Genomic DNA, 16,317 nt, shown 5'->3' with positions numbered 1-16,317 from the left:
CCCTACTTTTGATTTTTGTAAAATGCTAACTCAGTTCTCCTGGAATTATGTTAAAGGAAGTGCAGTCAGGGTAAGCTTATCTAGCCATGAATGCATTGTGCTCCTTCTTCAGTACAAGGTTAGGTGTTATGAATGTGCTCATCAGTCGTTCCTTCACTTCCAGCCAGCACCTGGCAGCCAGCAGAACAGTGATCCTCCAAGTAATGTGTGTATTCATTGCACAGTCTCTTCAACCCCTATTCCTGGATTGCTTTACTCACTGAATATACTTGAAGGGATTTAGGTTTCCTTCAGGCGAATATTTGTAGATCCTTTACTTTGTATAATTTCAGTAGAAATTATTTTTAATTCAATTACTAATGACCCTGGAAATGTTAATGTGAATTTTCCCAGTTTAAAACTATCAACTGCCTTATTTTTAAGGAGGTAAGTAAAAATTAGTCTGGATGATTTAAAGAGAAACATGTCAAAAGCCTGGATATTGGCCTGATTGGCTTTTGCATCCAAAGTTTTTTTTGCATATATAGAATCAGAGGGCCTGTCCTTAGTATCTCCTAGACCTAATTTGATCTTTGAAGCCAGTGCTCTTAAAGACTAGCTCCTCTCCTGCATAAATTAACATCACTTCCAACTGTTGATGACAACTGCTGGGTATCCTATTGCATTTAGTCTCCAGGAAACATAACTGTAAGTCATCTCACTAATGCATGCACATAACATGGTGAGATTTTTCACTAAATACTCAGGTAGTTTATAATTTCGTAACAGTAACAGTAGCCATTTAGGAATGAAAGTGAGTTCTATAACCAATTGAACTGCCAAATGGCTTGATTCAAATATGTAAATAAGACCTCACTTCATTAACTGTAGCAGTTTAACAGCTCAATACAATTCTGCAGCTGCTGTGCAGAATCTAAATCAATAATTTGTCCAAATTAAAAGGTTATAAATAAATACTAGAAATTAACAGTTATCAGTTTCTATTAAAAAAAATTTTCAAATTAAATTGCTGAAATATACACAAATTAGCCAGAATTGGATAGTATCTCAATGGTTGTAATCTCACACAAAATGTTTAGTGATTGAACTTTCACATCTCCACTTAAAGATCTTAGTGTTGTAAATACTATTCTAGAAGAAAAATGAATTTGAATAATGTGGATATTACATTAATTCAGTACTTGTTGTTCCGTTCATTTCCATTCCATTGTCATTTGTCACTGGAAAATATCTTTCTGTCAATACGAATGAAATCTCACAATATTAAATTGCTAGGCACTATCTGTCCCTATTGCTCAGCTAGGATGGAGAGACAAACAGGTTACATTATTTTAAGTAATGCTGGTAACAGACAGATGTGAAATCCTGGCCTCAGTACAGCACACAGAAACATTCCTATTAGCACAGGTATGGAAAGGACACCTCTGCATGGGTGGGGAGTTTGGAACACCAGTGTTCTGTATTACTCACTTGAAATTGCCTTTCACTGTTACAAAATTGATTGCAACCATTAATTTGCTTCTTAACATCTTTCTATTGCTATCCAAGTCTGGTCACTCAACCATGAAAAGGCAGAAAGTCATTATTGTCAGTGTTAAGAATGTTCAGTTTGAAAGAAGGTCCTTCCACTTTTTGCAGCATGGTGATATGCATGGGGGTGCATTGCAGAACCAGTAGTGATGTGTTCTGAAGGTTCTGTTGGTTAAGTAAGTAATTTATACTGAAAAACTCAGGATGCACCTGTATTTATGGAAGGTATTCATTCATTCAACTTAATATGAGCCCTGAGGACATTGGTGTTTTTCCAGAATACTAACTTTCAGTTCCAAGAAATTTAGCTTTACATTTTATGCAGTAAATTATGTAACTGAAACCTGTGTTTATGTGTGAATATACTGGAATTGTCACCAGAGTTATGACTGCACAGAAGGCTACCTTTTTATGTTATTTGAAAGCAGAATTCTTTTCATGGAAAATAGTATTGTTTTCCAGCACAGGAAAAGTCTATTTTATGTATAAGGTGTGAATCATGCTGCAGAGGTGCAGCCATGTGTTGGGAACAGAGAAAGTTTCTTTCAGCACTGTGTTGCAGATTGACATACAAAGATTGTCAAAGGCCACTCTGACAATCATAAAGACTACTCACTGCAATATTGTCCGTGTCAGAATGTGATGTTCTGCATCAAGGTAAATAATGGTATTATTTCAATTTATTTTCAGGGAGTTGTTTTCTTGGATTTTCACTACCAATATTTGTAGGAGTTTTACTGGGATTTCAATAGGAAACAGGAAATTTAATTCTTTATTTTGAATCCATGACAGTTGTGAAAATAAAATGGTTTTAATAACACCTTTTGAATGCAGACTAGAACGTTCAAATCTCTGTATCAGGAAATATTATTTCTTCAGTACTCAACCTTACAAGCAATCAAGTGCAAGAAATTATTATTCCTCTTGAATAGTAAGAGCACCATGACATGTAAAAAGCTCTGTGCAGGCATGGGGGTTTTAAAAAATTGTTCTTGCAGGTTGCGGTTGTAGTGAATTCCCTTCGTGTTGAATTAAGTGCATTTGTTGGATAAACTTTACAGTCACATTGTTTCTTATGTGAAACAGCATCATGACAATGACTTACTGTGCAAATGAATTTCTTATTTTCCAGACTATGATCTTTCAAAGCTGAGAGATTTCATTGATCAGCAAGCTGATGCTTATGTGGACAAGGGCATCCTGGACAAGGAAGAGGCTGATGTAATTAAGCGCATATATGGCAGCCTGTAAAAAGCTTGTGGCTGCCAAACATGTAGAAAATTAGTCTAGCTTCCCCCACTCCTCGCTCAATTACTTACGACCTGTTATTTTGAGGATATCATTAGAAATGCTCTGTTTACATTGTACTGACAACTTTCTAGACAAAAATGAAGAGCTGTAGTGCTCCACACACTGCATACTGTATTTTCCTACACTCACAAGTCAACCCTAAATGCCAAATTCTGACACTGAATCTCTATTTGATAGGGTAAATATTTATGCAATGTTCTCTTTGATTTATTATTTGCATTTGGTTTTCTTTTGTAGATAAACAAATTATTTCTGATGGAAAGCTCTCTCAATGCTAAATCTTTTTGCTCTCACTCCACCAGCTTTCTATAGATGTAACTATGTAAAGGGCATTATTAGAAAATAGTTCATAGTTCTCTAAATAAAATATTTGAAAATAATTTACCTATTAAAGTTTTCATTAATCTTAATATTATTTTATATCCAGAAACCTTGTTTTAAAATCCTAATACTTTGTTGTTGTTCTTGACCCTTTTTTATCTCCTTATGTAGTATTCTATAACTTGGACTATAGAGTCCTTAGCTAACTGATACATCTTTGGCACTACGACTACTTTTCATATCACAGAGCTGTGTTCTACCCCCTGGTTGCTTCATTCAGCATGTGGAAACATTCTCTTTGGTGCACCATTTGATGATTGTGCATGCATAATTGGTTGAATTCCCAATCTGAGTAGCCTTTAAGACGTGTAAATAGCCATTACTTTCTTTAAAGAGAAAAAAGAAAAAAAAAGGAAAGCAAGTAATTTTGCATGGGAAGGTGCATATGCAAGTAGATGTTTTTAGGAACATGGGCCCTGCTTTTCAGGAAGACTTAAAGAACCTATCTCAGCATGCATCCCTGAATATCAAGCCTGTGGTGTGTTTACTGACTTCTGATCACTTTTGAGCAGTATTATTTCTAAATTATTCTTTTTTCCATATACATGGTATTATTAGCCAATAATTTGGTACTTCCTAAGGATTGAAAAAGGAAAACAAAAACATCATCCTCATTCTTCTTCCTCAACAGTTTTTGAAGAATCATTTATCAGATCTTTTATATTTCAGTGAATAAATTATTTTCCATAGGAAGAACTCATAAAGCAAGATCACAGGTAAAGAAGTTTTTAGAAAAGTAAACTTTAAACTGAGGTAAGTCCTGAGACTTATCCCTGCAGCAGTCTAAGTGAGCTCCATGAAAGCCCTGTTCTTTTTACTTACAGGTTCTTTGATGATAGTTAAGGTTATCCCCACTCTGATTATTTTTTAAAACTCCTGACACTTCTGAGATTGATACAGTCAAAAAGGTTAGCTGATCCAGAGGTCAGTATCTGCCTGTGAAAGGAGGTGGGGAGTTCCAGCCTGGCCTACACGGCACAAAGTTCTGTAAATGTTAAATGGGCAGATAATTTCCTTCCTGACTTTCTCAGCACAGTTGGAGATCAAGGAGGAGGAAGAGATTTGAGCAATGTTTCTTAGCCAACTTAAGTAAACTTTGGAAACCCAGCAAAAACATAAATTATCAAGTGAACATTATAAACAGAACATTTTTTGTAACAAATATTAATGTGATAGCAAGGAGGTTAACAGCCCATCTATTTGAAAGCTGATGATACATAAGGCAATTAATCCTTTCTAGCACACGGGAAGTACGTCACTGCCTGCTCACACACATCTGGTATGGATCACTGAATTGCAGATTCAGTTATTAATGGTGCCATTTATTTTAAGATATAAACTATATCCAGAAATGTCATCAATGTAACTTTCCTCTTTGAAAAATAGTTCCTTAAAAACACTGCAGAAAATAATTAGGAAAAGGAAATGTCTGTTATTTTGAACCAGTGTATTTGTTTTCATCTAAACCCTCTATCTTTTTATTATTATTTGCTAATGTTCCTAAAGAATAGGATTTCTTTGTGTCCCTACAGAACTCAGTTGTTTTCTGCAACAGCTTGTGACTTACTTTCAAAATGGAAAAGTGCACTTGTGGATTTATGAAAGAAACCTGGAGAAAGAAAACTAACCATAGCCCTTTACAGTTGGGGCAGTGGTAGTGATCTAGGAGCTGCACTTGAAAAACAAAATGGACAAAATTTCCTTCTCCTGTCAATATAATAAGTAGAATGATAACATATTTCATTTTCATTGGAAGTTAGATTCTTGCTTGGGCCTCTCAGGAGTCTATGCAGGAGTCTGGTACCAACAGAATAATGACAACTAGCAATTTGTGATTCTGAACAGTTTCTACCCACAAAAAGACTAGGACATTATTTTTTAACCTCTCATTTTTGCAAATTTTTAAAACTTCAACAAAACATAGATTACATCATTTAGTAAAAAAAAAAAAAAAATGCCAAAGAGTGACTTACTTTCAAAATGGAAAAGTGCACTTGTGGATTTATGAAAGAAACCTGGAGAAAGAAAACTAACCATAGCCCTTTACAGTTGGGGCAGTGGTAGTGATCTAGGAGCTGCACTTGAAAAACAAAATGGACAAAATTTCCTTCTCCTGTCAATATAATAAGTAGAATGATAACATATTTCATTTTCATTGGAAGTTAGATTCTTGCTTGGGCCTCTCAGGAGTCTATGCAGGAGTCTGGTACCAACAGAATAATGACAACTAGCAATTTGTGATTCTGAACAGTTTCTACCCACAAAAAGACTAGGACATTATTTTTTAACCTCTCATTTTTGCAAATTTTTAAAACTTCAACAAAACATAGATTACATCATTTAGTAAAAAAAAAAATAAATGTCCAAGCAATGGGTATGACCTGATTCTAGCTCAGAGCATGCATGTTCTTGGACCTGTGCTTCCCCTGCTGCTGTGCATCACGTGGAGTACATACATAGACCAATTAGACCAACCTGCAGACTGGCTGAGAGCACAGCAAGCCCTCTGACAGCTAGATGAGCAATCTAAGCTACATTCTTCAAACTAGATTAATTTTCCACCCTGCCCAAGCCCATTAAAGTTGTTACTAGAATGCTTGAAATACTGGTTTCATTGCTGGTACATGAAATTAACATCTATCAGTAAATCACACCTTTCAGAACTTCACAGTAAAACCACAGCCAGCCTGATGAATCACCCTGCATTCCTAAAAGGCTATGGCTTCTGATATGTAAAATCAAACCCAGTGACATGAGTTTCAACCTACACCACAGACCAGTCCTTATTTTGAAGGGAACACTTGGAGCACATTAAGACTGGCCATCTGCTGCTAGTGTGCTTAGTGCATACCTTGTAAAACATACTCTGTTCGTGCTTTCCTTTATCCTGGTGAGAAAGGTATTTTCAACACCTGCACATCTCTGGTTCTAAATTGACAAAAATCAGTTTCTATGTTGTTTGTATCTCTGCTGGATCCTTCAGAAATCGTTCACTCCTTAAACTATCACTGAAAATGTAACAAGTACAATATACACGGTATTCACCTTTTCTATTAGACTATATTGTTTTGGATTCTGATTCTGTACTTTATTAAACACTTTACTACAAGCTACAGTAGTACAAGGCTGCTTTTGTGTGTTAAAGAGAATGCATCTTTTCTATCCACTGCCCATTTTTTGAGGATATCTTGCATCATGGAGCAAGAGGAGTTCATTGCAATGTCTGCAGGAAGGGGGGTGCCCCTCTGAGAATGTTAGATGCAACCACAGCACCTGATGGCTGTGTTGGCTGGATTTACAGGGGTTCAGTAGGTCCCAGACACACTGAAATGAATCCCAAATGAAAACTTCTTGTTCGATATGTCCTGCACTTAATTTAAAAAGATCCAGGTCCACGCGTGCCCAGGTTTTGACTTTCTGAGCTTTTACTGAAGAAATATGTAAAAAACAAAACTATAAATGTGGAGGTTTCCCACCACATAACAGCTGCAAAACATGGAATTTTAGCTGCACTGTGTGCTTCACTTCTGCCTGAAATTGCCCCATTCCAACACTAAATCACACATTGTAGGACTGGTATAAATAATGACATCACAAGAATAAAGGCAGAGTTAGAAACAAAATACACAGGACACAATAGATAAAATATACAGGAAAAAACTCTTTCAGTAATAATATGACAACATGCTTGAAGATATTAAAACATTAGTTACTTCAGAGAATCAAGAACCCATTTTTACAGAGGAGGAAAGCTTCATCCCAAATGACTCTGAAGATATTACAGACCTGCTATTTTAAGGCACCATTTCCTCTCACCTGCTTGGTCTCTTGGGGCTGAGCAGACCAGGTGTGTGACAGCACCAGGTGTGGGACAGCAGGGCCAAGGCAGGCCTGGGAGACACCCTTGCCCAGGCACAACAGAGCAGCTCCTAAACATATTTTACCTACAGATAAAAAACAGGCGTGCGCTCACTGTTTGCCCTGGGGATCATGAAACACCCCATGCCTGAACAAGAGGAAGAGGCATTAACTAATCAAACACCACACAATCTAACCCCTAAGCCACACTGCAACAGGCTCCAGGCACAGGGGTCCTGCCTGGCCAGGCCGCAGCTGAGCAGGCCCCACTGGGCCAGGGCCCAGCTGACCCAGGAACTCGTCAGGCCCCAGGGCCCCCTGGGAGGCCCGAGGCCATAAAGAGCAGCCTCCCCTGCAGCAGGTTTTGGTAACTAGAAGTGGAGGAGCCATGGAAGATGGAAGGGAAGCAGAAGCTGAGGCCCTGTCCGGCCTGGAGCTGAGCAGCGCCCCAGAGACCTGTGAGCAGCAGGAGCAGAGACCTGTCCTGGGGCTGTGGCCAGCAAGGTAGGGCCTCTTGCAGGCAGCCTTTGTTGTGGTTCATGGTGCTATTGGGACCCTTCCTGTGTGAAAATGCCAGTGTGGAGCAGACTGGTTAGGTGTCTGATGGGTTGTGCTCAGGGTTTTGTGATGGATGCCGTGCTGAGTGCTGGTGGGGTGGGGTTTCCAGAGCAGCTGTGGGTCTCATGTAAGTAGCTCATGTAAGCAGACAAACCATTCTTCACAAAAAGCAGCCTAGAACCAAACTGATTTTATTATGAAAAGACACGTTGGTATTTTTGTATTTATTTAATTAAAACCACATAAAATATAACTGCACACAAGAACACACATTTGATATTTCAATGTCACTTTTCACAAAGAAAAAGAACTTGCTGTAACTCTTCCCTTTCATTAGCAGAAATCCTACTTGCAAACAGTTGTTTAACCATAAAGGCTTTAACTAATCATAAGAAGTTGAATTCCCCTTTCTAGGAACACATCATAACCACACAGACACACACACACAGTTCAGAGGCAAGTTCAGAAGCCCTGAAGTAGACAAAACTTTCACAGCAAACTCGTCTGTGTTTGTAGAATAAATGTCTTATTTTCATAGTTTGTAATTTACAAGCAAACTTATTTAATAATTTTAAATACTTAAAACAAATTTCACTTTAACAAGTATTTACAAAATCTTTACTAAAGATCAACATCCTGCATAAAGGTGACCTCAAGGATATATTTTTGCTACCATGCTACACTTTGCACAGAAGGGGTATAAAGGCCATTGCTAGTTTTGGAAGGCTCAGACCCTTTGTTGATATAGCATAAGGACGTTAACCTATGGAAGGCAGAAGAGGTCATAATTTCAGTGCAATTACCCATTCATTACTTGTTTTAAGTACATCAATGAGTCCAAAAGACTTGGGTTTTTAATTATTGACCATTTAGTTCTTTAAGAACTGATTTCATGGAAAGTTTTCAGGTCATCACATCTGTCTTCTACTGGTGATATGAAGAAGTTGCATAGGGACCTTCCTCATTCTCCTCCTCTCTAAAAAGAAAATGACCATAATCATCAGATCAGGAGCATGTAATACCTCAACAGCAAAAATGCAATATGCAAATGCATATAATCAATCTTCCTAATGGATCAAAATAGATAGGACTGGCATTGCCTATTAGGAATCCTACTTGCAGTATGCTATTATACACCTTTGGAGTTCTTCTTATGTTTCAAGAACAGAAAGGTGAAAATAAAGCTGTGTAAGTTCAACAACATAGGAAGGTAGCTAAGAGTTTAATTAACTATTCTTGACACTACAGTGCCAAATCAATAAGATACTGTAAAGGATAAACAAGTGGAGGGCATGTTTGGGTTCTAGTACTGTTTCTCTCAATTTCTTTCTTTAAAAAAGCAAGCTTAGCTGTAGATTTAGAATGGCAGGGGATGCAAATGGACCAAATGAAGCAAGAAGAGGAGAAGTCCCTCAGCTGTAGCTGGATCTGTATCTTGTGCTGCAAGGATATTTCCTAAGTGGGTTCCTTGATGTATGCTACTTGTGCATCAACCAATATCAAGACTGATCACCTAGATTTTCTTAAGAGAAAAGAGCTGCCCGCAAATGCTATTGTTAATGTCATGACAGGATAAACCAAATTAGTGTTGCTATCAAAAATCCTCAGGAAAAATCAGTCTGCCTACTGTTTACTTGACAATATTGCCTTTAAAAATGGTTATGTAAGCCTACTGCAGCACAGCATCCTGTACTAGTTTAAGCATGCAAGTTCTTCAAAGATCATTGGTTTTTACAACTGTAGTTTCAAAATTATGTTCTTGAGAGCCTATTTTTAAAGCTGCTGCCAATTTCTGTGTTTGGGGGGAAAACAGGAAGACTTGACAGCTGCTATGCTGTGAGCTTCAAAGGATTCTCAGTTACTTTTAATATTGTATGTGCCTCCATACAAAGGTAACAGGTATTTGGATATATCTAATAATGGTATAAGTTAAAATCGATATATTTCCCTAGTATTCCAAACTCAAATCATGCAGACTTCCCCTATGAACTTGTAAACATGATTACTTACAAGTTAAATTTCATATAACCCTCTTTTAGAGGAAAGAACCCTATAAACTAGCCAAGGAGCTGAGTAACTTTCCCTGTTCTTGGGCAGTCCACCTTATTAAGCCAAAGACATTGTTCTTTTGCCTTGAAATAATTCCATAAAAAAAAAACCACACCTCAAAAGTAGTTTTAAAATTAAACTTGTAGTTATTGCAGGGATGATTATGGTGAATAGTAGGGGTGAATATGGAGAACTGAAGAATGTTAGTGGCTGAAATGTGCAAGGCCCACAAAATCAACAATATGGTGGTGTGTGTTTAATGACCAAACAATTTTCTTCACTTTTAAGATGCTTAAAGTAACGAAGTCACTGCAACATTACCCTTTAGGCAAAAAAAAATAAACAGCACAGCATTACAAGGCTTTGTAGTGCTGTCTCTTCCTGTATGCTGTTGCCACTTAACCCAGCAGGTCACAGGAGCTGAAAGACATTTACTGAAAGCTGTGGTAGGTACCACGCCATAATAAAAAATGCTAATAACCACTTCTGTAAGACTAAGCACACCAGTGCAAACAAGAGAACTCAGATACAACACTTAGAAGATTCTAGAATTCACAATTAAACAAGGCAGCAATCTGAATTTGAGTTAATAGCTTTGGAAGTCAAACAGGATTCTCCTCAGGCAACCTCCTTTATTGAGGTATTTGTTTTATTATTGGGCAAACTAACTTGGTTAGTTACCAGTTTCAAATGCTTCACCTCCCTACTCTTTCCTAGGTTCAGGTCAAGGCGACTGAGTGGATGACTTGGCAGTGTTAGCTTTACAGTTGGACTATTATCTTAAAGGTCTTTTCTGACCTAAATGACTCTATGGTTCTGTCCAAGTACTACATCCCAGTTAATTACTAGAGTTGCTCTATTCAATTACAAGGTTTCAAAATTAGTCACAAAAAGACAAATGCAGAAAAGATGTAACCTGTCCCACAAGCACAGTGTATGGCCCTAGTGTTCTAGCCTACCACAGTACCACCCTAAAATGTTAAGGACTCTATAAAGTGTAATGTATTTGATGCATGATAATAGCATAGGCTTGTTGACAAAACCAGAGATGACATCTGAGATACCACACTAGAGTTCAGCATAGGCTAAAAGGCCTTTAAGAGGAGATTAAGATGCTTAATATTAAAAGTGCTATTTACCTGACACTGTCATCTTTTAGTTTTCTGGCTGCTTGTTTGGATAACTTAATCTGCAAGTCCAGTCTCTGTAGGAAATCTTTGGCAGATAGTTCTTCTGGTGCAGTGGGCTGATTGTCAGGTTCTTGAGGACTGGGAGAAGAACTGCTTTCTTCCTGAACTGTTACTAGTCCTTCATCACAAGAAGGGGAGCTGTCAACTGTTTCATTCTCGGGAGACTCCAGTGAATTAAGTCCATTGAACAGTAATGGTTTATCTGATATAACAGGAATATTCAGGGTTTTCCTCAGAAATATGCAGTCATTAGTGAACAGTTTATTTGCCCTCTTTATTTGTTCCATCTGAAAAAAAAAATAGGGAAAATGTTGTTAGGTTTTGGCAAAGTATAAAGTACTAACTTTCTTAAGTAGTACAGTAGCTTTTAGTTATAATAAATCTGAAGTCTTGCACCTAAAGATGCTTTTCTAGAATGCTCTTCCAATCTCCATACAGACTCACAGGAAGGACCTGCCAAAGAACAAAAATTCTATTGCAGATGATGCTGCTGACTTGGATTTCTATCAGAGTAAAGCTCAGGGCTGCAAGCAGCTGCTGTAGGTGAACTCTGGTACAAAGCATGTGTAATACAAACAAGGGGTGATAAAGTTACCCTGAGCATTCTAGGATGTGCCAGGTATGAAGTGTAAGCACCACATGTCTTGGAAGAGCAGTACATGCTCATCCAAAGTATTTCCCTCTAGTAGATCTACCAAATGTAGACTTCAGCTGAAGTCCTGCTTTTCTGTGAGAGGCCAGGCACTGAAAAGAATGGCAGATTGATAATTTTGTAATGTGGCTGCATTTGTCCAGTAAGCTGAATCTACAGCATGAACAGCAGCCTACCTCATGTATGTAATAATGCATGGTAGCAGCCACCACATAACTGGTAAATACTTCTTATGCAACTTCTACCCAAAGTACTTCCTACAACCTACTCCTCCATACAGATGATCTCATGACAGAAGCAAGGAGACACCATTTTTCTCAGCATACTAATGCTTCTATACTTAACCTGAGAAGCTATTATAAATTCCATTGCTTTACAGCTGAAGAGAAGCTTTCAGTAAATGTTTATACTATCTCCCCACTAAGAATGTTGTTTAAGCTCTTACTTATCTAGATTTCCCTTCCAAGTCAGTAACAGCTAAACTAACTTCTAATTTCTCAATTGAAATCTTTGAAAACGCACAGAAATCAGTATCATGATTATGTGACTTCAAGATTTAGATATAACTTCAACTCGTTTTTTCAATTAATTTCCCTAATGAAATAAAATTGAAAAACTACCATTCTAGTCCCCTGGTGATTGCAATAAGCAGAAATCCCCAATCACTACAGTACTGAAATGATAAATATGCTTGAAATAAAACAAGTATAAAGAACTGAAAATACCTCTTGCCTGCATTGGAAGTGTTACTGATTTTTATTAAATAGAGCTAAACTGAGTAACAGTAAAGACTAAGTCTTGTAGTAGTAGGAGTCTTACTGATAGTATAACAGCATAGAAAAAGCTAAGCAACTTAAGCACTAGCCACTCACACACTTTGAAGTCTGAAGTATCTTGAGTCTAGTGCTCAGATGATGAAAAAAACCTGCTGTACTGTATTATCCTTTTCAGTTTTAAACTTTGCTCTGTCACTACTTGGAGTCCTTCCCAATTGTAAAAGAAAGACCCTTTTTAACAGATAACTGGGTTAACATGCCTGTGCATTTCTTACACTGAATGCACTAGCAGGGAAAGCTGTCAAACCAAGGAAAAGCAGTGAAGGTGTTAGTTTTTCTTATCTGTGCAGATGTGAGACTGTGGCCACTTCCAGAACTGGAATGAGCTCCTGCATGCAGTGCAGACCTGTGCTGTGCATAACAGTATCTGCTGCAGCACCATTATAGATCTGGTGTCATGTGGGTGAATTTACTAGGGTCCTGGAAGCCTGATTAAATCTTTCTCTCTGAAAATAATAGGATATTCTCTCTAGAAAGGCTTTATGTATGGGGAAGTAGTGAGAACAGTGCAGTAAAGCTCAGCAGTAAGCTATTTCTAGCCATTAAACATACAAAAATGGTATTCTCTACTTAAGACAACCCCAACCTGTTGATGCAGATGGCTAAGATGATTAAACGATTAGATTTAATAACCCCTTTCAAAAACTGAGTAGCATCCGGTGTCAGACACTAAGTTACTGCAAGTAAGAGAAACTCATTACTCTTACAGCTCCTGAAGCCTGGAAACTATTTCTAGTTAGCCTTACACAGTATGGGGTTTAACTTTCTCCCAAGCTGAGTACCACTGGTAGGATATAAAAGCAAGTTCACCTGACTTAGCAATGAGACCTAGAATGATGCTCAGATGCTAGTGTAAGTCACTTGTCAAAAACTCTAAAAGTTGTCTGTCTTGAGGAGTATCAAAGTGTTTAAAATGCTAGGTGGAGCTTTTCTCTAAAAATACAAAACAAAAGCTGAAAATGGGTCTCTGCTACAGGGGAGCTGGAAAGTGATGCTTCAATAGTTGATAAATAATGCACAGTATTGCTGGCCTCTGTCCTCCACTGAAACTCTACCTCTGGTTATTTCTTGCTAAAGTATCTTTTATATATCACCTTGCGGCATCTGGAGGACTGCACCTCTGCACTGAGTAACAATGAAATGGGATTACCTTGTTCTAAAAAGAATATCACTCAGCCTTGAGCAAGTTACTTGCTATGTGCAGTATCTACTGCTCCTTCTACAACTCCATATGACTCCATACATTCACAGGTGTGTGGAGAGCAGGAGTTAGCCATGTTTTTTAGTGCTAGGAAAACTGAACTATTTCTAGCTACAGACCTGTACTAATGAAAGCATGTGCTAAAATATTTGCTCTTAAAACTTCAACTGAAGCTGTGCTAATGCATAAACTGGTGCTGAACTAATCTATCAAAACTGCTTCTACTACAATGAAACAGTCCTCTTCTACCCTCAAAAGGGATACCCTTGTATGATGGAAAACAGCACTCCAACAGAACCATAAATATGATACTAAACATTAATTCCCAGTGTTAATTTACTCAAGTCTTCAAAGGAAGAGCTAATGAATACAAGTCATACGAGATTAATAGACAGTACCTGGGATAGAGGGGTGAAGGGCAGAGGATGAAGCCAAACAAAGTACATAGATGTCTCCCCCAACATTACATTTTCATCCATCTTAAACTGCCTGCCCTGTCATGCCAAGGCAGGCATGGCCCAGATGTCTCTTGCTGCAAAGTAACTCCCAGGGAGGAAAACCACAGTAGGGAAACTACTAAAAACAGTAATACTGGAGGCAATGGCAGCCAAAGATAATTCCAATGTTCCCATTATAGCAACTCTCACTTCTAGCCAAGTACACAGGATGCAGGAAGCAAATGTAATGACTCTTTAGAGAAAGTCAATCCTTGTCATTGTGTGAATGCATCAGAGTCTTCATTTTGCTAAAGGCAAACATGTTTGCATATGTTCCTACTCTGGGATGAAACCCATTAAAGCAGAAACACAATGGCTGATTTCAGGTAATTTGGCATTGCTTTAAGGGACATTTCATGTCAGTTTAGCCTTTCTCAGTTGAAGTCTATAATGATGCAGCTCTGGTTGCTTAAGCAGAATCCTAGCTTACTAAACTCATACTATGGACAAAGTTTATGGTTAAAAGTTAAACTTGTTTTTTCAGACTGTACAGGTTTGATCCATGACTTCACTTCAGCTAAAAGGGAGTTGTAAAGTGTTTAGAAGTCAGTTTTTTCTAGAAACTACTGTTTGGTAATCTGTTAATACTTTTCACTTACTGCTGCAAACAAAATGAAGGACAGCATAGCCAAATCATTTATGGCAAGTCCTGTCAAAAATAAAACTTCAAACAAATCCAATAAGCAGCTTGAGTCACTTTGATTTGTCCCTGTGCTGAGTAAAACTTTGGTTTAACATGGACCAATGTAAATACAAAATGCTGCTAATCCTGTTGCCAACCAGATTTGGTCAAAAGTGGCTGTATCTTAAGGGCAAGAGAAACAGATTTTTCAACCCTTTCCACAACAAAGGCTGAATGCTGCTGAAGTTAGTGGAAGGGTTCAGTAGATCTTTCAGAACCAGGGAGGCAAAAGCATTCCAGTCAGAACCAATTAATTTGGGACTGCACTGTACCACTTCTAGGAGCCCAGCTGGAAGGTGCTCTTTGCAGCTGATGTGAAAGTGACATTGACTGTCCTGGTACCATGCTGGTAGCTGTGCTCATCAGCCGCTTGGCCCCAAGCAATCTTGCATGTTGGGACTACTGAAGCTGCACATAGATGTGTCAGTTGGTAGCTCACTGGGCTCCAAGTAAGCTGGAACGATGGCAGTGTGGGTGAGCTCTGTCCTGGGGGGCATGGCAGTGTGCTGGGCATGCTGGCAGCCCCCAGGGGACTCTGCATGGCTTAGGCTGACAGCAGCCTTCACTGAAGTCAGCTTTTCTCTCTATAGGAAGAGAGCAGAAAAGTTAAACATGTTCAAATAGCTTGTATGTCACCTTTAAGCTGGCAGGTAGATGACAATGGAAGAGTTTTTAGCCCTGAAGCTACTGGAAGAAATTATTTGTTGTCACAGCCTCTGTGTCAACCTCAAAATGGTAACTCTTCTCGATATAAATTCGATTACATCTTTTCAATCTGAAGTGAATGTGATGAACTGCCCTGTGACCACAGGTGTAGCCGCTGGGACTGTGTGTGTGTGTGTGTGTGTGTGTCCATCAGAGACCAGGCCGGGGCCAGAAGGACAGAGCAAAGCTTTTGTAGCCCCTTTGCCAGCATCCTTCTGCTTGACTTCAAAGCCCTGGGCACCTCTCCCTGCTGACAGCACAGGTCTGCAGATCTCTCTACCATCTGGCTCAGCAAGGGGACACCTCCATCCTCCATGTCACTTCCAGGGGGAAAACACTTCCTCCCCCTTCACATGCCTCCCCTGGGAAACCAAAGGTCGGGGAGCTGGAGGGAAATTTATGGGCTTCCCCTCTCCTAAAAGACTTCTCCAGATGAGGCTCTAGCGTTAGGTTTTGTGGTTTTTTTCCAGAGGGGAAGGAGAGGAGGGGAGACAGACAAGGGCAAGGCTGCAGGTCACATTTTTCTGCTCACTGGAAGTGCATGGGGCAGAAGGGCCAGGGGGTGGCCAGGGTGCTCCTCCTGCTCAAGCTGCCATGGCTTCAGAAGATGTTCCTTACTCACAGCTGACCAGCAGCAAAAATGCCCATCACAACAGCCAGCACCTAGAGGTGAGCCTGCAAAAGCACCTGATGAGAAACAAGGCTATTTTGGTGATGTGGTGCAATAGCCCACACTGGAAATAAGCATCATTTTAGGGGGTAGAGGCATGGCATGTGCAACACCCTGTCACCCCATTGCAGCCAGACCCACAGCACCAGCCTCACCCAACCCCAGTGCTTCCTTGGGCAGCAGGGCCAGGGGATGAC

General features: G+C 39.1%; 2 protein-coding genes across 2 annotated transcripts in view; one reads left to right on the top strand and one right to left on the bottom strand.

The window, feature by feature from the left end:
- SCG3 (secretogranin III) overlaps positions 1 to 3,221 on the top strand; it is a 28,535-nt gene extending 25,314 nt beyond the window's left edge. Inside the window, exon 13 of the mRNA XM_009994548.1 lies at positions 2,663 to 3,221. Within this exon, the coding sequence (XP_009992850.1) occupies positions 2,663 to 2,781 (119 nt within the window). The 3' untranslated portion in view covers positions 2,782 to 3,221. The remainder of the gene's footprint in view (positions 1 to 2,662) is intronic.
- A 4,632-nt stretch (positions 3,222 to 7,853) lies between these two features.
- On the bottom strand, positions 7,854 to 11,164 carry LYSMD2 (LysM, putative peptidoglycan-binding, domain containing 2). The gene is made up of 2 exons (XM_009994439.1): positions 10,827 to 11,164; positions 7,854 to 8,614 (listed from the first exon to the last, which is right to left on the bottom strand). Exons 1-2 carry the CDS (start codon positions 11,162 to 11,164, stop codon positions 8,563 to 8,565), a joined length of 390 nt encoding a protein of 129 aa, XP_009992741.1. The 3' UTR covers positions 7,854 to 8,562.
- Positions 11,165 to 16,317: the final 5,153 nt, after the last annotated feature.

The sequence above is a fragment of the Chaetura pelagica genome, unplaced genomic scaffold, assembly GCF_000747805.2.
Source record: "Chaetura pelagica isolate M959 unplaced genomic scaffold, ChaPel_1.0 scaffold222, whole genome shotgun sequence".
NCBI lineage: Eukaryota > Metazoa > Chordata > Aves > Apodiformes > Apodidae > Chaetura > Chaetura pelagica.
The sequence above is the reverse complement of the archived record's forward strand: the minus strand, read 5'-3'. Positions and strand labels throughout refer to the sequence as shown.

Excerpts from the sequence above, each read along its gene's own strand:
- LYSMD2 (XM_009994439.1), bottom strand. The coding sequence starts at position 11,164 with ATGGAACAAATAAAGAGGGCAAATAAACTGTTCACTAATGACTGCATA. Across the intron at positions 8,615-10,826 it reads CTAAAAGATGACAGTGTCAG|AGAGGAGGAGAATGAGGAAG; the intron begins GTAAATAGCACT and ends TTTTCTTTTTAG.